This window comes from Ctenopharyngodon idella, chromosome 14 (assembly GCF_019924925.1).
Source record: "Ctenopharyngodon idella isolate HZGC_01 chromosome 14, HZGC01, whole genome shotgun sequence".
NCBI lineage: Eukaryota > Metazoa > Chordata > Actinopteri > Cypriniformes > Xenocyprididae > Ctenopharyngodon > Ctenopharyngodon idella.
Genome location: NC_067233.1, coordinates 20,821,357 through 20,843,505, shown reverse-complemented (window position 1 = coordinate 20,843,505; position 22,149 = coordinate 20,821,357). Strand labels below are relative to the sequence as shown.

General features: G+C 40.8%; 3 protein-coding genes across 5 annotated transcripts; 2 read left to right on the top strand and 1 right to left on the bottom strand.

The window, feature by feature from the left end:
- Nucleotides 1-52: 52 nt before the first annotated feature.
- LOC127494193 (evC complex member EVC) lies at nt 53-12,830 on the top strand. 3 transcript variants are annotated; one of them, XM_051859904.1, is made up of 20 exons: nt 53-341; nt 3,068-3,160; nt 4,334-4,414; nt 4,503-4,726; nt 4,863-4,935; nt 5,231-5,290; nt 6,093-6,290; nt 6,728-6,880; nt 6,954-7,158; nt 7,795-7,934; nt 8,018-8,116; nt 8,668-8,898; nt 8,970-9,079; nt 9,159-9,282; nt 9,563-9,760; nt 10,164-10,287; nt 10,966-11,068; nt 11,185-11,272; nt 11,361-11,442; nt 11,911-12,830. In XM_051859904.1, exons 1-20 carry the CDS (start codon nt 159-161, stop codon nt 11,925-11,927), a joined length of 2,586 nt encoding a protein of 861 aa, XP_051715864.1. In that variant the 5' UTR covers nt 53-158; the 3' UTR covers nt 11,928-12,830. The 3 variants fall into 3 exon arrangements, with proteins under 3 accessions (XP_051715864.1, XP_051715863.1, XP_051715862.1); XM_051859903.1 differs by having other exon boundaries at nt 6,018-6,290; nt 11,914-12,830; XM_051859902.1 differs by having other exon boundaries at nt 6,018-6,290.
- A 648-nt stretch (nt 12,831-13,478) lies between these two features.
- cops6 (COP9 signalosome subunit 6) lies at nt 13,479-17,080 on the top strand. The gene is made up of 10 exons (XM_051860629.1): nt 13,479-13,597; nt 14,506-14,631; nt 14,775-14,906; nt 15,033-15,121; nt 15,192-15,254; nt 15,339-15,386; nt 16,235-16,349; nt 16,440-16,532; nt 16,616-16,716; nt 16,850-17,080. The coding sequence occupies exons 1-10, from the start codon at nt 13,555-13,557 to the stop codon at nt 16,988-16,990; spliced, it is 951 nt and encodes a 316-aa protein (XP_051716589.1). The 5' UTR covers nt 13,479-13,554; the 3' UTR covers nt 16,991-17,080.
- A 209-nt stretch (nt 17,081-17,289) lies between these two features.
- LOC127494619 (uncharacterized) lies at nt 17,290-19,534 on the bottom strand. The gene is made up of 5 exons (XM_051860630.1): nt 19,478-19,534; nt 19,321-19,366; nt 19,150-19,194; nt 18,892-19,043; nt 17,290-18,598 (listed from the first exon to the last, which is right to left on the bottom strand). The coding sequence occupies exons 2-5, from the start codon at nt 19,358-19,360 to the stop codon at nt 17,915-17,917; spliced, it is 921 nt and encodes a 306-aa protein (XP_051716590.1). The 5' UTR covers nt 19,361-19,366; nt 19,478-19,534; the 3' UTR covers nt 17,290-17,914.
- Between the last annotated feature and the right edge of the window lie 2,615 nt (nt 19,535-22,149).

The window sequence follows — 22,149 nt, the reverse complement described above, 5'->3', positions numbered from 1 at the left end:
TTTCTGATTGGCTCAATGAACAACATTCCTCAGGCAATGCAGCTCTCCGATTGGCCTCAAGCTCTGCCGGTCAAAAGTAACAGTACAGTAAGCAGGCGGTTGTAGAAGTTGTTGCGTTCGTTAAATCGGGCTTTGCGCCCGTTAACGGTGTGTTTGAAATGCACTTTAACGCCTCATCTGACTCGTGCTCGAAACATGTGCTGATTGAGCTGTCGGAGCCCCGGGGTGTGATGCGGGGTCCGGTAACGGGCGCCGCGGTGTCCGGTGTGAGCCTCGCGCTGATTGCTGCCGCGCTCATCTACGTGTGTCAACGGAAACGACTGTTCATCTTTACTGCACCGGTGAGGGCCGTTTATGTTTTTATGTTTGTTCATCTACAGTGCTGTATGGAAGAGTTAGGAACCGCATAAGAAAAAAACTTGCTTTTGTAAATCATGATTATGACATAAAAAGTCGAAACTGTGACATAAAAAGTTAAATAGATATAGAAAGTCATAATTTGTAATTTGTAAATCCCATCCCAGGTGAATATCACCATTCTTCCCCAGTTGACTTATTACATTAAAAATTGAAAACATTTTTTGCATTACAAGTTTTCTAAAATGTTGTTTAAATAGGCTATGCAAATGAGGCATTATCTAATTAAAGGATTAGTTCACTTTCAAATGAAAATTAGCCCAAGCTTTACTCACCCTCAAGCCATCCTAGGTGTATATGACTTTCTTCTTTCTGATGAACACAATCAGAGTTATTAATAAATATCCTGACGCATCCGAGCTTTATAATGGCTGTGAACGGGACCAACGAGTATGAGCTGAAGAAAGTGCCTCCATCCATCATAAACGTACTCCACACGGCTCCGGGGTTAATAAAGGCCTTCTGAAGCGAAACAATGCATTTGTGTAAGAAAAATATCCATATTTAAATAAATATAAAATAACATTTAATTAAAATTATTAATAAATTATTATTTAAAATATCCAGCTTTCGCCAAACATAATTTAAACATAATTTATTTACTGAATGTTTTATGATTTAATTAATAATTAGCTTTTCATCAAATGCTGTACTAGAGAGTAAATCATTTAGTTTCTTCTAACAGTCCATCAGTCTCGAGGAAAGGTTTTCTCCATTTCTGTAGTGGAACGATGGATTTTAAATGGCTTTAAAAGGACGGTTCAATATGAAGCTTCATCATCTCATGTCGTTCCAAACCAACGAGACATTTTAATCTTCAAAACACAAGTTAAAATATTTTTAATGAAAACTGAGGGATTTTTATTCCTCCATTGAAAGTCCATGTAAGCAAAACTTTGAGGACTCAAAAAATGTATTATGATTTGTAAATGTAACCCATATGAATGGAGCGTTTTAAACCAAGTCTTCTGAAGAGACACGATAGCTTTATATGATGAACAGATTTAATTTAGGCTTTTATTCACATATAAACATTAGTCAACATAGAGTAAATCATGACAGAATGATCATTTTTGGGTGAACTAACCCTTTAAATCTCATTCCAGACTCAACAACCTCCTTGATCTTAGTATTTCTCCAATAGGGATTTCAAAACAGTCTTTGTTAAAGCGTTATAATACATGAACCAAACCAATCAGCTACGAGATGAATCATAACATTACAAACTTTGATTTGAAGCAAAAAAGTAAAATCGGACAAAATACAAGACTGTGAACTTAATGGCTTTAGTGAGGGAAAGAACTACAATCCCATGAAGCTTTGCAAACAGTTTAATGGAATTAAAAATGATGGAGAAATATAAAACTGCTTATTTAAAGATGCTGATTACATATATACATCAATGTATTTGATTTATATATAATATAAAGTTTATTGCAAAATATGCATACTCAAATATTTAAAGGGGTCATGAACTGCGTTGTTTTATTGTTTTATAATTGGATGCACTTACAATGTTAGTATGCTTTTTACATCAAAAATGGTCATAATTTAGAAATAAAAGGCATTTTTCCTACCCTGATTTTATCCTCTGATTTGAACGCTCTGTTTTAAGGGGCGTGTCTGCTGTGAGACTTCAGTGTAAACGCCCACTGCTGTGATTGGCTGACATCTTTCCATTTGAAATAGACAAGTATTACTCTCTCTTTTAGCACATTTTTACTATTACAGCTCTCAAGGTTTACTAATCATGAAAAGTGTTGATTATATTTAGATCTATGGCATTACATTTAGATCGTGGCATGAAAGGTTGCAGAGATGAACATTGTAGTCGATCACAGACATGTTGTTGAGCTCATGAAAGCAGTGATCTCGTCATTGAAACTCAATTTCTGCACACTAACGAATGCTTTCATCATAACTAACAGTGCAAATGCAATGTAAATAAGAAATTAATTGAATAAAACAGGAGTTTTGGCTCAAGTCGAGAACTCAGTCACTGATAAACTCGCGCTGTTTGATTGACAGCTCCAGCGATTGTAAAGGGAGCGTTCTTTGATCACTTTCTTTATATAATTTAATCACTGTTTAAATCACAGATTATTTTCATCCTACTAAGAGAAAACAAGGTGAAGTTGAGCATTTAGTCACTGGTTTGATTTACTGACACATAGACAAAGAACATCTGACTGTACATGAATCATTACACAGTTACTCACATGTTGTTGCATTACTGTCCATATCATAAAAGTCTGTTTGCAAAGCCTGCGCCGAAATGCGATTGATTTACCAAAGAATCCACAATGAAATGTACCGAATACAAATAAAGTTCTCAATTCATGACCCCTTTAAGTACTTTGAGAGTGTACGGAGATAGACTTACATCATTCGCGGTGCATCATGGGAGTGGGTGGAGCTAACAAGATCTTTTGGTGCGTTTTGCTCGTTTCACCTCTGTTTGGTGGAATTTTCTGCACAGCATCATGGGTTATATAGTTTTTCACCATGAATTCTATTGTTAAACATGATTATTTGAAAACTTTATATCTTTGTCTTTATAACTTTATTTCTAATTTTGAGGATATCATCAAAAGGAACATTTGTCCATCGAGTTTGGCATCCTGTACTAACCGTGTGTGTTGTGTGTTAGTGTGGAGGTGTGCGGAGGCGTCTGGAGGAGTGTGAGGAGGAGAGCGACGGCGACAGCGAGAGCTGCGGGCCGCAGACTCAACCGGATGAAGGAGTGCGTACTACACTCTCCAACCACGGCCCTCTGTCAAATACACTTTTCCGCCCAAATAATTCAATTTTTTCCATTTTAATTTTTGTGGATTCCGTTTTTTCTGTTTGAATTTTTCTGAACTATGCTTTTAAGGGGCTGTATGTAGAATTCAGAGACGCTTGTTATTAGCGACACCGGTGGCCGTGAAGTGAACTGCAGCAGGAACTGACTGAATGTGATTGGTCTTTTTCATTTATTGCTTAGAAGTAAAAAGAAGTTAGAAATACCTTTGCAGGGATATACTGTCAACGGACATCATTTTCCTGGCAAAAACATCTCGAGTCCTTCACATAGAAATCAGTCGTCAGGCTTTCATAGACAACCAAGGCAGTCGGGGAAGCTCTCGTCTTTTAGGTTTAGCTACAAGCTGTTCACACAGTAGCAATAAGAGAGCGATTAATACATGAAAATTCTTACATGCAGCCCCTTTAATGATTAAATTAAATGCTAGTAATCAAAAAGCATGTCTAATTCATTTAAATAATGAAATTTAATAACAATATAATGATACAGTTTAAGAACAATTTATTAAAAGTTTAAGAAAAAAATATTTTTAGGGCACTATGTTAAATGTGTTTTCCATTTTAATTGTTCTGGATTCCATTTTAATGGTTTAATTGAATTTTAGTACTCAAAAAGCATGTCTAATCAATTTAAGTCATAACTTAATTTTGTTTTTACAATAATATGCCCTATGCCTATGAAATGTTTTAATTTTTCAGAAATTTTGTTTTGTGTGTTCAAATTTATTATCAAACACACTGGTAATCAAATAAATGGATTAACAATTTATTTCATCTTTAAAAAAGAATGAAAAACATGAATCACAATATGGTTCAATGTGGTGATTAAACTGCAAAATGAAATTTAATGAAATAATTGTGACGCTGCACATTTCCAAGTGAAAAGTATTGTGATTATTGGATGGCAGACGCGTTAGAAATAATGTTCACACATCAACTGAAAACAGTGAAAAGGAAGATCAAAATGAAGGACAGTTAGACGCTGACACTGTCAAAACACCAGCAAAGAACTGCTCATTTTCAGTCAATGATTTCAGCCAAATATGTGTTAATGTGCAGCTTCATTGAGAAACATCATTGCAGTAAAGTCGGATCGCTCTTCTTCTCTCAGGATCAGTGGACGCTGAACAGAGACGTGGCTGCGTTTGCACTGAAGGCCAGGGTGGTTTACCCCATCAGCCAGAGATACAGGGTGAGAGTCTTGAGTCTTGATCTGCAGTCAGTCCTGTCAGCTGACATGTTCTTGATCTGTGTGTGTGTGTGTGTGTGTGTGTGTGTAGCCGCTAGCAGACGGAGCCTCAAACCCGTCCCTGCATGAGCCGTCCAAGCGCCCTGCCCCGCCCAGCCAGGACTCCGCCTCCTCGCTAGGTGATGATTGGCTGAGCCAAGAGAGGGGCGATGATGAAAGCAGTCAGTTCGTCTCCTGCGGCCCCTCGTCTAAAACACACGCCAGTCACGTGTTCAGGAGAGTCCAGCATTACCCACAAACCGCCTGTCACTCACGGTCAGTCACACACTAAAAAGTCCTAAATTTACTTTCATAAAACCTGCAGAAACTCTGGTACAGAGCAGGTGTAGGAAACCAGTGACGGTTTATTCCCAGAGGTCACATGACCCTGTTGGTTTCTGTGTGTTTTCAGAGTCAGTTTGCTGTGTTTGACTCTCGAGGAACTGCAGCGCCAGACGTCACGACTACAGCAGGAGAAACACAGGGTATATTTATAATTTAATATATTTATATACAATTATTAATTACAATTTAATTAAAACAATTTTATATATATATGTATATTTATATTATATTATAAAGTATATAAAACCAACCTATAAGTTATATGTTGGTTTTGTCCGGATTGTTGTATGCATAAGAAAAAATATGGATCATTTCTTGATTTGAATATTACGCTAAGTTCATCTGTATTCTACTACTTATTCTTTAATAAAACATGTTTGGAAAAAAAATTGAAAGAAAATAATAAAATAAATGTCATTGTGGATTCTGCCACAGATGTTCCTGCAGATTCTGCGTGTGTTGCTGGACGAGAGAGAACATGCTGACATCATCCAGGTGAGACGCATGAGGAGAATCACGTTCACACGGCCCTGCTGCCGTTTACACTGACACTAGGTGTGTTCGACATCAGCTGCGGCTGGATGTAACCGATCGGCGAGAGTATCCGCGTGCAGGCAGGGAGGAGCTGAAAACGGAGACGTGAAGTCGGACACTTTCTGCTTCTCGTAGTGACGCTCGCTCTGCGTTTGCATACTTTATCACAGCTGAAGTGAAATAAATGCAATATTTGACTAATACACTGATGTTTCAGAGACATTTTCATTCAATACTTTATGTACTGCTTACAGCGTCTGTTTTCACAAGAATAAAGTTCAACATAAGCATGTATTATTTAAATACCAATGTAGTGGGGTCTACGTTTTTTATCGGTTTTATTTTGATAAACATGACACAATATAACATCGTGACTACATGAAAAAAGCTTTAACTGTTATAAAAATAAGTTGAACTTAAGGCGTGACAATAAACACGAAACACACGTGATCGTTGTCATGCGGTGAATCCGGCCAATCGTGAAACAGCTGTGTCGTCATCAGAGCTCGTGCAGCTCCTCTTGAGAAACTGCGCTGGCTGACTCAGGCGGCTGATCTCGAATCACTCTCGCGGTACTTTGAAACCGTACGTCACAGTCACATGGCGTCGGCGCTGTCTCAAGTCAGCCGCCGATCGGTCTGTGCGGCGCTGCATCAAGTCGAACAAGCCTACTACTGCCTCTGTGCAGGAGGCGGAGCTGACGACGAGAGGAGTGTCTGTGGATGAGGGGGCGGAGTCAGGCACGGTCAGGTGTTCTGTGCAGGAGGCGGAGCTGCTGACGAGAGGTGTGTCTGTGGATGAGGGGGCGGAGTCAAGCGTGGTCAGGTGTTCCGTGCAGGAGGCAGAGCTGCTGACAAGAGGCATGTCTGTGGATGAGGGGGCGGAGTCAGGCGCAGTCATGTGTTCTGTGGAGGAGGTGGACAAAGCAGGACGGGAGCAGCTGGAGCGATCACTGCAGATGGTAACCTTCTCAAACAGCAGAAACAGATGCAGCACACAGTGTGTGAGGTTTAGTTCGTTGTGGTGTGGGCTGCTGTTCTCTTATATTCTCTAAGCGATTATTAAAACTATATTATTAAATGATAATGATAATTAATATGATTATTAAAGTTTTTGTCCTTGGTGTAAGTGGCCCTTTAAAAAATAAAATCATGTGACAGCAGTGTAAAATACTGTTGTTTGAATTAGTGCAGGTTGTTTCACATGAATGTTGTGTCCTAAATGATGCACTATACACTATGTACTTAAACTAAACACTGTGTGTGTGTGTGTGTGTGCGTGTGCGTGCGTGTGTGTGTGCGTGTGCGTGCGTGTGTGTGTGTGCGCGTGCGTGTGCTTGTGTGTGTGTGTGTGTGTGTGTGTGTGTGTGTGTGTGTGTGTGTTTGTGTGTGCTTTAAGGCTGTGAGTTTTGCAAAGCAGTTGGAGCGGCTCGGGCAGAATCTTCAGCGCAGGTTTTCCAGTGACATCTCAGAGGAAGTGATGCGTAGCATCATCGGATGCCTGCAAGCGATGGAGGACGTTCTCGCTGAGGTTCAGGCGTCTGTTCTGCAGGTGACGATCACTAACCCTACAGTCGTCACGTTTACACTGTCGCTGAGCTCAGACTAACGCTGATGATTGACAGATGCTATTGGACAGGATGGAGTGCTGGCAGGAAGTGTCCGACTGCCTGAGAGAAAGGACCGCCCTCCTGAAACAGGAGGCGGAGCTTATGGTGAAAGTTACCGGCCAATCAGTAGAGCAGCTGAGATCTGATGGACAGCTGGAGAAACAGATTCTAAGTGACTTCCAGACTGCAGTTAATGAAGCGGTGGATCAGAGCGCTGATGGTACGACACACACTGACATGTGACACAACTTCGCTGCACCGTCTGAAATCACGGCCCCCGCCGGTTCAATTTAAGGCCACAAAAAAAATGGTGGAAAATTATAATTTCATGAAGTCTTAAATTTTGGAAAAACAGGAGTCGTGATATGGCTTAATGTGATTATCAAAATTCAAAAGGTGATGATTTCATTAAATAAATGTGAGCGGCGCTGTTGCTCATTCTGTGTGCATCGTGAGCTTCACCTAGTGGCTGTTTTTGGTACAGCGCCTAAAAATCTCACAGGAGCCTCAATTTTTGGAACCCAACTTGGTAAGAAATATGGCTCTGATTATTTCAGTGCAATTGCTTTTCAGTAAACTTAAACTTCTATAACTTTTTTACACTTTCGTCTGAAGTGGTTCTGCTATAATCTGCTGAGCGTCTCTTTAAAAAGAGACGAGGTCTGTATTCCAAAGCATTCATGAACTACAACCAAGTTCGGATCGTGAATTTTCACATCCGTACTCAAAAAGGGGGGTGAGAGTTAACAGAAGGGAGAAGGTTTATTATCATTTTATGAAACTTTCAAGAACCTGTGTAATTTGAACTGTAAAGGATGTAGGATGTAGTTTAAAAGTGATCTTATTTCCCCTGCAGCGGTCAGACGTCAGACGGAGGCGCTGGCACTCGAGCGCGTTCAAAAGGGCTGTGTGAGGAGGAGGAGGATGATGAAGGCTCAGAGCTCCGAGTGGAGTCACGTGTCAGACTCACAGACAGACGCCCGTCTCATGATGAAGGTGAGAATCACACGGCAGCGTCGGCACCTGCTGTACAGACTGTCTCACTGTCCTTCTCTCTGTCTGTCTGTGTGTCTGCGCAGGCGTTTGCGGAGCTGCAGACGAGACACTGGCATCAGAGGAGAGACTTCGAGCTGCAGCAGGACGCCAGAATCACTGACGCTCTGTGTGAACGCTGGACGGTAACCATCATCGTTTATATCAGAACCTCAAGTTTGTGTCACAAAAATGACAAACGGGAAAAAAAAAATTCAGAACAAGTCAATCAGCTTCATTTCTTTATTTCTACAGATCTTCATACAGAACAGATCGTTTCAAAGCAGCTTCACAGTGATAAACAGGAGAATAACAATCAGTGACGCAGAAATGAGACAAACTCAAATTCAGCAGCTCTAAAAAGACAATAGAGTCATTATTATTAAGATCAGTTCAAGTTTAATATGAGTAAAGTAGCAAAGTAGCAGGTCGACCAATTAGAAGAGACCTGCAGCGATCGCATCTCAAACAGGCTGAAACAATGAGGGCTCGACTGACATGTGACCCGTCTCATTTTGTCATGTTTATTTGCGGATGAATGTCGCTGCAATAAAAGACTATAGCGCTTTCATCTTTACCTACATATGCTGCAGATATTCCCTTATTATTTGATGTGATGTTGAACCATATTATTATGTAACCCATGTGACATATATATATCAGTAGTGTGTGTGTGTGTGTGTTTATATCCACACAGAGTTTGTTTGGTAAGTGCCGCGAACGCTTGGCTGATTTGTGCGCAGAGTTTGTCCTAAGCAGCATTGCTGCAGTCTCCGCCCCCTCTCAAGTCTTCGCCCCCTCTGAAGACCACTGCCAATCAGTGCTGAAGAGCATGAAGCTCACCGTGACCAATCAGATGCAACGAGAGGAAAGACACGCCCACACACACCTGCGCAGGCTCCGAGAGCAGCTGCAGCGACGCAGACAGGTCACACTACAGTCATATGGAATATACTGACGAGCATTATGGGATGTATTGATGAGTGTTCTGGGATGCAGGTGTGGCTGGAGGACGAGGCTTTGACTCGCTCGTGTCTGGATCACTTTGGAGAACAGCAGCGTGCGGTCGTCAAGGCGATGGTTTCCAGGCATGCAGACATGCAGATGAGGTGAGCATGTGATGGACTAATTGAGCCAATCATTCGTTGACTTGATTGATGGATTGATGGATGAATTGGTTGTTTGCAGCTGTGCTCTAATAGAGGAGCAGCAGCATCTTCTGATCCTGGAGTTTCAGAGAATTTTAGCAGCTCGATGTTTTTACCTGCGATCAGTGAAAGAGATGAAGCTGACCGTACAGTCCGACACACAGGTGAACACACACTCAAACACACACACACACACACACACACACACACACACACACACACACACACACACACACACACTCTCTCTCTCACACTCACACACGTTTATTTAGCTATTAATCTATATAGATACATTGCATAGGCTTCTATTGTTTTCTTTTGATGTTCAGTATTTTTGTCTTGTTTTCCAGCACAAATATCTAAACATTCTTAAAATATTCCCTAAAATATGGTTAAGTAGATACAAACGCACACAGACCCAGGTTGAGTTTGTGTTGTCTCCAGGACTCCTGTGTTGCCGTGGAAACCGTCCCCTCTGAAGAGGCTGTGATTGGTCAGAATCTTCTGCACGAGCAGCTGTCAGAGCTGGAGGCGGTGGCTGACATGCTGCAGGGACACGCCCACTTCCTGCTTGGCCACGCCCTCGCCCGCACCGTGCGCCTGCAGATCAGCGGTGTGTCTGCTACAGACCGACAGGTGAAGGTCAGTAACTGCGTGAAGTTAAACTCCGCTCAACTGTCACATCACTAATGATTTGCTCCATTATTTAATTATGTTATTATATTAGCATGACTGCTGATATTATCGACAAAAGCACTTCCTACAAACCAAAGGTTTAGCTTTCTTTCTTTCATAACTCATTTCATAACTTTACTCTGTTATTGAACTGAATTGATCTGAATAATGACTCTGTTGTCTTCTGTAGAGCTGCTGAATTTGTCTCATATTTGCATCATCGATTCTGTTATTTTCCTGTTTGTCACTGTGAAGCTGCTGTCAATCAATGTTGTTGTTGCTCCTGTTTGGTAAATTGCTGACTTGTTTTTAAGATTCAGTCCTCATAATGATAATAATCAGCTCTGTGGTTCATGTGTTTGATGTTCAGGAGCGGCTGATCGACGCCGTGTGTGAAAGTGTCCATGTGACACGGGATTCAGTTCAGTCTCTGATCCGTGAATATTACCGTGGGATCCGGAGCACGAGCCTGACGCCACACAGCAGTGCAGCCGGTGCGAGACACTTCTCTTCTACTGTGAGGGGTGAACCTCGGACCCTCCTAGAGGGGTCAGGGGTCATTTACAAGCCAAACAATTAAAATAAGAATATATTATATTTTATATTATTATTATTCCTATGACAGTAATAATAGCCTTTATATTGTAGAACAAATGCACTGTAAACAATAAATGTAAATGAATATTTCATGAGTATATTAATTTACTTTATGCTACAGTAGGGAAATTAAAATACTTTTGTCCTAATTTCTACACGTGCAAGAGATAAACCCTAGAGCTTTTATTTTGGCGGAAAACCATTTCTGTCAAAATTCTGTCTCATTACAAATCTAGTGAAATGCTGTAATCATCTTCCTACAAAAATGTTGGAAATTATGCAAATGTGAATATATGATGTGTAATGTTGTTCATAAATGCGTAACTGTTGTCCTCAAATGCTCACTGAACTCACAGCAGCACACGCAGATCGTGTGAAAAAAGTGTGTGCTTTACTCTAAAACGCAGTGCAAACAGACTGTATACTTATTAAAATATCTCAATATGCATATTTATGTGCAAATGAGTGACATTTCAACTGCTTTGTAATAATTACATCACTACAACTAATTTGATTAATATTATTAATGATTTACTGTAAATGATATTAGTGTGTGTGTGTGTGTGTGTGTTTAGAGGATACAAACACACAGACAGAGAAGACGGACTGCACTAGAGCTCTACAGACACAACTCAACAACTGGACCAGAAAACCCACATCTACTGAATTACATCACAGGTACACACACACACACACACACACACACTCTCACACACTGTAAATTTGTAAATATAAACATATATATATATATATATATATATATATAATGTCTGCAGCTTCTCTTGTGTGTTCAGGGTTGTTGAGCTGAAGAGGACGTGTCTGACCGAGTTTCAGAAAGATCTTCACTGTCCAATGAAAACACACAACTACAGACAACTCAGAGTATGTGCTGATACCCGTCCATCCGTCTGTCTCTCTGTCTCTGTCCGTCCGTCTGTCTGTCAGCTCATCTACATCTGTGTGTGTGCAGGATGAAGAGGAGGCGTTCATGCGTCGACTGGCGTCTTTAGCACGAGTGTCTCTCAGCAGTCTGAACAAGGATGATTTTACAGGTCAGAAATGCATTCAGTTTAAGTCTGTTTTATTGGCATGACCAAAATTGTGCATTTGTGTTACCAAAGCATTCGATGTGTGAAGTACAACAACAGTTGTGCAGATATTTACACCCCAATAATGACGGTGTTTACTTTATGATGTAGTAAACTTAGTTTACTTAGTTTCGATTGTGAGCCATTCACGGGCTTTAGGCTTCTGCTGTACTAATTGCAGGGCGGGCACAGCGACAGGGGTAACCGCTATATTTCTGCTGTTCCATAAGCGCCATCTACTGTCAGAGAGTGGATTTGTGATTTCATTCAGTGCATCTGCCGTTTTTGTTCAGATCAATGCGAAGATCAACCCATATTTTAAGCAGCTTACACCGTTACACACAGTGTTGATGTTTACTGGTGGATCGCAGATGCATTGTAAGAGTGTGTCCTTACTGAAGGGCTTCTGTTTGAACTTCTCTCTTTAATCAGCAGAAAGCTTGGGCTGATGACCATCAGAGACCATCAGAGACCGTGATCCTCATCCTCTTGACTGATTCGGTCTTCAGCTGAACGTCCAGCAGAATGATGCAGAGCACAGCGCTTAAAGTCAATCAAAATTACACACTGTTTTAAAGTAAAAGCAATAGGAAGGAAAATGGAAAAATACACAATGATTTTTCTTATTTAACCCAACATGTCTGCGTGTTTTATGTATGTTGCACACTGTTGGTGTTCATGTCTGGTTTGTCATGATTAGGGTTAGGGGGTTATATTATATTATATTATATTATATTGTAATATAAACAACTTCAATCATGATTCATCAGTTGTTTAACTCACTTGCCCTCTTATAAACAAATAATTTTAAAACTTTAAGACTTTTAATCAGTTATTACATTTGATTTCTGACATATTTTCTGATGATACTGGATATAGACACCGGGAATGTTATAAATTCAAGACCAGACTTGTTGCTATTAAGAGAAGCAAAGATTGCTAAAAATCCAAAAGATATCTTTATTGTTAAAAAGGATAAATGCCTTGTTGCTCAGATTCAAAAAAATTAAATCAGCCTTTTATGATGGTTTTTATAGCTGTGAATTTAATATGGATCATTGTGACCCCTTCACAAAAATGACAAACATCAGCTGTCCTGAGCTATTCATTTAGAGCAGTTTTCATTTCTGAAACTGATGTTCTGATTCCTGAGGATCTGACCGAATCAAAGACCTGCGGCTCATGACTGACGAAAGCCACAGTTTGATCGTATTTCACTGTACTTCTGCTTGTATGGACCCTTGAACTCGGGACAGTATAATAAACACGTTCTGTCTGTGTTAAAAGTAATGCATTACAATATTGTGTTACTTGTTTACTTTTGATGGAAAGTAAAGAGTTATGTTACTTTGGCCTGGCTTGCTTGTTTTTTCATAATAAAAAAGCCCCTAAAGTTCTGTTTTTGTCAGATGTAAAGGCTGTAATGTCCTCAAGGATATCTGTTGGTCTTGTTCATCATTCTCTTCAGAGAGTGTCTGGATCTGAACTCAGTGCTCTCACACTCAAACAGAGAGAGTAAAAGCCTGACGATTCACTAAAATACACAGATTATACCTGACTTTCAGTGTTTATTGCAGGCTATCAGTCGATGAGTCTCAGATCTTTATTTGAACGGGTTAGAACAATGTTTTTCACGCTTGTTCACCTCTTTAACCTCTGAATTGTCAGTCCCATCATAGACCCCAAAATTACGTTTGGTCTCTTTTTAAAGAAGATACTTGTCAGATTGTTGAAAAATGAAACTTGCTATGAAAATGAAATTCCAAACATAGTTATAGAAGTTTATGAAGATGTAAAATGTAAAAATATAATCTTTATATTTTATGTAACACATGTTTGAATCTAAAACTGCTAGAAAATAAAAGCCAAAAATTTGAACAAGTTGAGTTCCAAATTTTATGTTGATAGCTAAAAAATGATCTTTCAGCCCATGATTTATATGGTTTTATAATGCAGATTAAAGCCGTTTTGCGCTCCAGGTGGTTAGGTGGCAGTAATGCGCCAAACATGGTTTGTTAAACGGAACCAAACAAGAAAAAAACAAGACTGCGCGTGCGCGGATGTCAGACGGCCAAAATGGCGGCGAGTAACGGCGTCGGAATGGAGGTGGACGCGACAGGTGAGAAATTCACACGCGAGCGCCACTCAACGCTCTTAATTAATAACAGACTCGCTTCACTAACATTAATTAAAACACACGATCGCTTGACTGAAATCACAGATCTCCCCGATCGGCCTGTAAGGCTTGCGCTGTTACTGACTGACTGACGCAGACTTGGGCTTGGGTTTGATTGGACAACAACCCTCATAAGTCCCGCCTCTTTGGCTGACTCTCTCCTGTGATTGGCCGTGTTTGCGTCTGTTACTCAAATCTGCTGTTGTTGTTTTTGACAATCCTTAACTAAAACCGCTTCACTGCAGCTGAACACTTCTGCGCTTATGTTGACTTTCTCAGGAATGTTTCATGATCTGAAGATCAAATGTAACTCTTCTGTATTAGTGTCATTAAAATGTGTCAAATGAAAGGATCCTAATGACTTTCAGTCAGTATAGATCAGCCTGTCATACTTAAATATAATGTATGAAATTAACACAGAGAAAGTTCTAGATATTTTAGAATATTTACATGGCTGAAGGTGGTTTTTGTTTTTTGGTCACACTTTATATTAGGTGTCTAACTACTGTGTACATCAAAAGTTAATTAATTGTTAGTATAGTGTACTTATTGTTGTGCTGCTGCTGGGACAGGTTTGCTGGTATGGGGTGGTTTAAGGAGTAAGAGAAGGTCAACAGTGTAATTATTGATGTAATTACAGAAATTAACTACAGCTTTGTAGTTGTTAAGTTGTTTTGTAGGTAAAGGCACTTAATATAAACTGGGACATGTTTTTTAATCATCAGAAAGTTTTTCAGAACCATAATTCAGTAATAGACAAAATCATAGATGGGTTTTACAGAGCCACGTCATTGTGTGTGTGTGTGTGTGTGTGTGTGTGTGTGTGTGTGTGTGTGTGTGTGTGCGTGCAGCGAGCCCCAGTGTGATGGCGTCTGGTGTAACAGGCAGTGTGTCTGTGGCGTTACATCCGCTCGTCATCCTGAACATCTCAGATCACTGGATCCGAATCCGCTCGCAGGAGGGACGAGCCATTCAGGGTAAGTGTGTGTTTTTGCTGAACTTCATAGTCTGATCCTCGTCCTCAAAGGTAAAAACTGATGACATGTCTGCGTTGTCTTGTAGGGCAAGAGTCTGTGTGTGTTGTCAGGTAACGCTGAGTAATTGACATGTGTGTTTGTAGTTGTCGGCGCTCTGATCGGAAAGCAGGAGGGCAGAAACATCGAGGTCATGAATTCATTCGAGCTGCTGTTTCACAACGTAGAGGATCAAATTCACATCGATAAAGAGTATTACTACACAAAAGAAGAGCAGTGTGAGTATGACACACACACACACACACACACACACACACACTAACATTCACTGCCAGGTTCGAAGTGTTGAACTGTTTGAGAGAGAGATTGTGTGTCTGTGACACTGTTTTTTTTTCTTCTGTCAGTCAAGCAGGTTTTTAAAGAAATGGAGTTTCTGGGCTGGTACACGACTGGCGGCGCTCCTGACCAATCAGATATCCACATTCATAAGCAGGTGGGTGGAGCTGCAGATGAAGCACCTCCCATCAGTGTGTGTTGTCATACTGAAGGTGTGTGTTTTGTAGGTGTGTGAGATCATCGAGAGTCCGCTGTTCTTGAAGCTCAACCCCATGACCAAACACACCGACGTGAGTCTCACACGCACACACACACGCACACACACACACAGAGAATGTGTTTCTGAATCCTAACATTTGACCCTTTCTGTGTAGTTGCCAGTCAGCGTGTTTGAGTCTGTGATTGACATCATCAGTGGAGAGGTGAGTGTGTGTGTAGTTGTTTGTTAGTGTGTTTTTGTTAATGTCCCAGTATTATTGCATGACTAAAATAATATATATATAAATATAAATATATATAATTGTTCGAAATTTGTAGATTGTTGCATGACTATTTTCCTATATTGTTATGAGTGATTACCTTTAGATGTGATGTAATGAGGTTATGATCAATAATAAACTGACCCTAAAAGTGGAACTCGAGTGATCTTGATCACATTTGGACTAGAACAAGAATGTGCAGATGATTCTATTTGTTCACGTACCTTCAGATGTGCTCTAGAGTTCAGTGTTTGTGGATCTCATGTGAGTGACAGGTTGCTCCGCCCTCGTCATCAGAGAAGAGATGCTGTAAGATTACGAGGAACATGAATTTAACACAATAATGATGTGCACCAATAAATCATTTACAATAAATACTACAATATTCCATAATAAAATAAGAACTGTCCATTTTGATTTCATGGTGACTATATGGAGCTTTATGACCATCGTGAGTCACAATGCTGAGGTTTTGGTAAACATCTGTAAATGTGTTGTGTGTGACACAAAGGCAGCCGCTGTGTTTCAACCAAATAAAATTAAAATGCCAAGATGACTCTTGTAGAGTGTATTGATGTTCTTATATCAGCCTGAACGTGTGAACGACTGCGCTGATTATATTTCAATACTGAAAAAACTAACAATTGAAAAAGTTTATTTTTAAGCATTGATATCAGATCCTTCACATGACGATCACAGTTAATCTGAAAACCTGTGTGTTTGCTCCTTTAGTTTGGAGGTCAGAGGTCTTAAATGCTTGTCCTGTCGTTTATCATCTGTTGTTCTTCTAGGCGACTATGCTCTTCGCTGAGCTGCCGTACACACTGGCCACAGAAGAGGCCGAACGCATCGGAGTCGATCATGTCGCGAGGATGACGACCACAGGATCAGGAGAAAACTCTACAGGTACACACACACACACACACACTTAGAGACACACACTACAGATGCAGGTGTGTAAATGTGCAGGATCATGTGTGTTTGTGTGTGTTTCAGTGGCGGAGCATCTGATCGCTCAGCACAGCGCTATAAAGATGCTGCACAGCCGCGTGAAGGTCATTCTGGAGTACGTCAAAGCCGTTCAGGCAGGTGAGTCTCTCTCACTCTCACACACACACACACACCTTACACTGTGGCTGTAGATGACAAACTCCGCTGTGTGTGTGTGTTAGGTGAAGTCCCGTTTAATCACGAGATCCTGCGGGAGGCAAACGCTCTGTGTCACCGTCTGCCTGTTCTCAACACACACAAGTTCAAGACCGACTTCTATGATGTGAGTATACACACACTCACACAGAGACACACACTCACACAGAGACACACACACACACACACACACACACATGTTGGTGAAAAGATCACTTCAGTCACTTGATCTGATGTGTAATCTGCGTGTCTTTCTTCAGCAATGTAATGACGTTGGTCTGATGGCGTATCTGGGCTCCATCACCAAAACCTGCAACAGCATGAATCAGTTCATCAACAAGTTCAACGTCCTGTACGACCGGCAGGGCATCGGCCGGCGCATGAGGGGCCTGTTCTTCTGAATGCTCAATCCTCGACTCTCTCTGATCATATTCTCGTTTCTTTCTGAACGTTACTGCTGTTTGAAAAATAAACATGATGTCTTTGCGCGAGATCACTGTTTATCATTACTTTTCCTTGTCAAGATACGACACACAACCCTCAGTCAGCTTTATTGAACTTCACAGGCTGTTGGAAACAAATGGATTACAAAAAATATCAGTCGCTCCGCAGCCTCCGTTAGATGAGTGTTTGAGGATTATTGCTCGTGTCCAGTGACTTCTGTCTTCAACCCACAAGAACTCTGAAGTCGTTACACTGATCTCGTTCTGCTTTCTTTTGGAAACTAGAATTTTAAAAGAAACTAGTTATTCATTAAAACAAAGTACTGTTTGATATTTTTTAATATTTATTTCCCAGATGAAAGTGATCCAAAGACGATGCTATTTTATGAGCTCAGTTATCATGTCTGATGCAAACTATCAAAAACTTCCAAACCGAAGTCTTAATTTTTAATAAGTTGAAAAAGATTAACACAAAATCTACTGATTCACACATGAGATTTATAAAGCAGTTTTAATAGGTTGCACCAAAATCAGTACAAACACAAGGGTTAATAGACAGATTGTGTGTGTGTGTGTGTGTGTGTGTGTGTGTGTGTGTGTGTGTGTTTGTCTTTTGCACATGCTGAGCAGCTGGAAAAAACTTCTTTAAACACAAACAGCTGTGAAGCTACAGCTAATGATCTGAAACCTGCTGCGTTATGAGTCCAGAGACTCTCAGTGTGAAGCGCTTCACGAGCGTCTGCTTCCTGCAGCAGTGAACTTCAGTCACAATCAGCACAACTGGATTCAGGACAAAACCATTCAAACTACTCAATGTTTTATTGATGTTTCTGAACATGAATTATAATGCATGAAACAGTGAAAACAAACATGACAACGGCTCTACACGCTGTCGGGCGCTTCGGCTGAAGGATACGCGTGTCGCAGCGGGTCGTAGAGTTCAGACCGGTAGTTGTAGGGATGAAGGTGGGTGTAATAATACGGATGTGGTTGTTTCTTGCTGACGGGCATGGGGACCGGCTCCGGCTCCGGCTCATCCTCGTCCAGCACGGGTGCCGGAGGCGGAGGAACTTTACCCTTCACGGGCCGCGGCGGGTGGTCGATGAGGCAGTCGGGATCCCAGTAAGGGTCGCAGTCATATTCCATCGCCTTAAAGAGCATAGGGGCTGGTGGAGGGGGCGGGGCCGGCTCAGACTTTTTGGAGGGGGGTGGGGGAGGGGGCGGAGCCTCCAGCTTGCAATTGGGATGGTAACGCGGGTCACACAGCACCGGCACAGCACCGGTGGGCATGTAGACGATGTGTGGCTTACACAGAGGGTCTTTACTGTTGCACAGATACACGACGTCAGCCTGCGTGAGGGGCGGAGTCACGGCCGCCTTAACTGGGGCTGGGGCAGGGGGCGGAGCCTGCTTACAGCTCTTGTCTTTGGAAGGGTCACATTTGGGAAGCGGTGGTAGAACCGGAAGTCCCAGTTTGCTCTGGTAGTAGGACGCGTTCGGGCCGTAGACGTGCTCCAAGTGCCTCATCTGCTGGTACAACATCCGGATCCTGTCAATCTCGTACAACTGCAGGAAGAAAAATATACATCTGATAAAGGCTGTAAACCAGGGGTTTCAATCTTTTAGATGCCGTTGATATGATCATTCTGGTGCGAGAGACATCAGTCCTAACATTTATAAAGGCAGCTATATATTTTCATGTATAAAGACCAAACATATACTGTGAAAATTAATATTATAAATATACGCATAAAATAGTATTTGGAAAATGTCTAGTTTCTTTTGTGTTCCATTACTCAGTATATTATTGTGCAGTACTGTAGATGTATAATGTAGTTTTTGGGTTAGATCTGTCTTACGCCCTCGGTGTGTCCGATGCTGCTGTAATATCGGTAATACGCCTGGAAGTCTGGAGTCTGCCGGTGCCAATGTGGATCGATGCTGCGTTTGGGTCGAGAACTGGACAGGAATTCATTCGCCTTGTTGGAGTCGATACTGACTGAAGCGACATCTGAAACACACAAACGAGCTCTGAGAGAAGAAACCCAGAGGAACTTCCTTCGTTTTAAAACATTTAAACCATTTTTAGATCCTGCAGTGAGAATAAAACTCTTCACCTTCCTGTTTGAGGATATTCATCAAGGATTTTGCCTCAAGAAAACCTGAAAACATTTGAACACAATTTACCTTCAAGAGAAATGAAAAGAAATATGTATACAATTTCTTATATTGATAATTAATACATGGCACATGATTAAAGCATGAAGGTGAACTGAATAAAAGCTCACATGGCAGCAGCAGGAGGCAGATGAACACAGACACAGACATCGTGACCTACAGACACGCGTTTAACAACAGAGGAATAAAGTCACTGAACGCACAGGCTACTAAAATCTCTTTAAATTTTAGACTACTGGAAGTAAAAGTTGAAGTGTTTTCACTCACCTCTTCCTTGATGCTGCTTTCCCATCGCTGAGAGCAGACAGGTGCTTTTATACTTGGTACTCAGCCCGTCATCTGTCAATCATTTGAGCTCGGGCCGACTATTGGTCAGATCCGCGCAAAAGCCACACCCACAGCCGCCGGCTCAAATTTAACGCGCGCGCGGCGCACACACGAACAATAAAAAAAGAAGAAGGAAATTTAGAGCTCGGCGCGCGTTACAAATAAGACTGAACATGTCGACAGTTTTATTTTTAAAACACTCAGACTGACAGCTTTCATTATTATAGGCGCGTGTAAGCGGCTGTCGCCGGATTATTATCGGTTTAGTTAAAAACAGATGTTTTCCGCCAAGCTGAAACTTTAAAAGCTGCTAATAAAACCAGTTTTGCAGACGCGACACATTCCAGAAACTTCCATCCCCTTTTATCGCTTTTATTTTCATCCTGAGGATAAGATCTCTAACACGTCTTAAACATTTAACACAGACCTTCACCTCCTCAACGAAACTCTCGCGTGTAAATGTAAACTATGAACCAAAAAGCAATTTAAGATCAGAACTACAAACAGGATCGCTACACGTTTTCCGATTTAAAATTGTATACTTTTCCAGACTTCAGTAGAGTTTTCAGGCAATCTAAATCCGACAAAGCATTTTAATAAAGTGTCTTATGATCTCGTGAAATCCATTTTTCTTACTATATATATATTTTTTTTTTTTTTTTTTTTTTTTTCACATGTGACACTAGAGCCTTATATTGTGTCTTCAACTCGTCTCGAGGCTCTAAACTGCTCTAACGAAATCCCAAATCTGGGCAGTTTTCCTGAACCAATCTTTTTTCCTGAACCTTGAACTGCATGTGAGGATCAGAGAGAGTCTGTGGCGCCTATTCTCCGCCTCCTTTGAGTGCTTTAAACTGCATAAAAGTGCTTCATACAAGAACTGCTGCTCTAACAAAATCCAAATTTGGGGTATTTACTGAACATGTCTTTTTTTCCTGAATCCTTAAACCAGGCATATTAGTCAAGCTCTTATTGCAGCATCAGCCCAATTTTCTCCCTCTCTGAGGTTGTTAAAGCAGACAGTGCTCCTGCTCCAAACAAATCCACATTTTGCAGTTTTTACAGAAATGTTCTTTTTTCTGAAACTTTGAACTTGGCATATTAGACACATTGGCATATTTGACCCATTTCACGACCACCTAGCAACGCCCTAGCAACCATATCTGGGCATCAGCACACCACACCCTGACCTCACACATATGGAGATGAGAAGCAGTGTCCAGTACAGTCATCTGAAGAGGGTCATTCCTGGGATTCAGTAATATTTCAGTCCCCCAGACTTTTTAAAGCGGCGGTTCACCAAAATGAATTATTAAAAGCTTTTCACAATACTTTGGTATGGCCATTATAATGAATAAAAACAAATTATTTTATGATAAATTATTTAAATGTAACGTCATATTTCTATCGTACACTAAGTGTTTCGTGATGTCCCTGAGGCACTTCATTGAATTTGCACTTTTAATAACAAAAAAAATATTTAACAAAAGGTGCACAATGTCTAACTTTTTGGCACTATTGAAAGTATTTATTTGTGTTACTTTCTGTTGAAAAATAATTTTCCAAAACAATTTATATATATAAACAACAGATTATGAAGTTATGTCCATCAGTCTGAACTCAACCTCGTCACACCATCCATTCTCCACCTATAATTTAGACTCCACCCATATGTGACATAATTTACCAAAAATGACATCATTCAGGTCTTTTTAACAGTGGTGCAGAAGATGGTAAGTAGTATCATACTTTTTATTCATATTTTTGAGGCATATTATAGTCAGGGAGGGTACTGTCAAGCTTAACAACTCAACCCCATCACATAAAATTAAGATGGAAAATTATTTTTCAAAATTTTATTTTAATCTATAAGTACAGGTGCTGGTCATATAATTAGAATATCATCAAAAAGTTGATTTATTTCACTAATTCCATTCAAAAAGTGAAACTTGTATATTATATTCATTCATTACACACAGACTGATATATTTCAAATGTTTATTTCTTTTAATTTTGATGATTATAACTGACAACTAAGGAAAATCCCAAATTCAGTATCTCAGAAAATTAGAATATTACTTAAGACCAATACAAAGAAAGTATTTTTAGAAATCTTGGCCAACTGAAAAGTATGAACATGAAAAGTGTGAGCATGTACAGCACTCAATACTTAGTTGGGGCTCCTTTTGCCTGAATTACTGCAGCAATGCGGCGTGGCATGGAGTCGATCAGTCTGTGGCACTGCTCAGGTGTTATTAGAGCCCAGGTTGCTCTGATAGTGGCCTTCAGCTCTTCTGCATTGTTGGGTCTGGCATATCGCATCTTCCTCTTCACAATACCCCATAGATTTTCTATGGGGTTAAGGTCAGGTGAGTTTGCTGGCCAATTAAGAACAGGGATACCATGGTCCTTAAACCAGGTACTGGTAGCTTTTGGCACTGTGTGCAGGTGCCAAGTCCTGTTGGAAAATGAAATCTGCATCTCCATAAAGTTGGTCAGCAGCAGGAAGCATGAAGTGCTCTAAAACTTCCTGGTATACGGCTGCGTTGACCTTGGACCTCAGAAAACACAGTGGACCAACACCAGCAGATGACATGGCACCCCAAACCCTC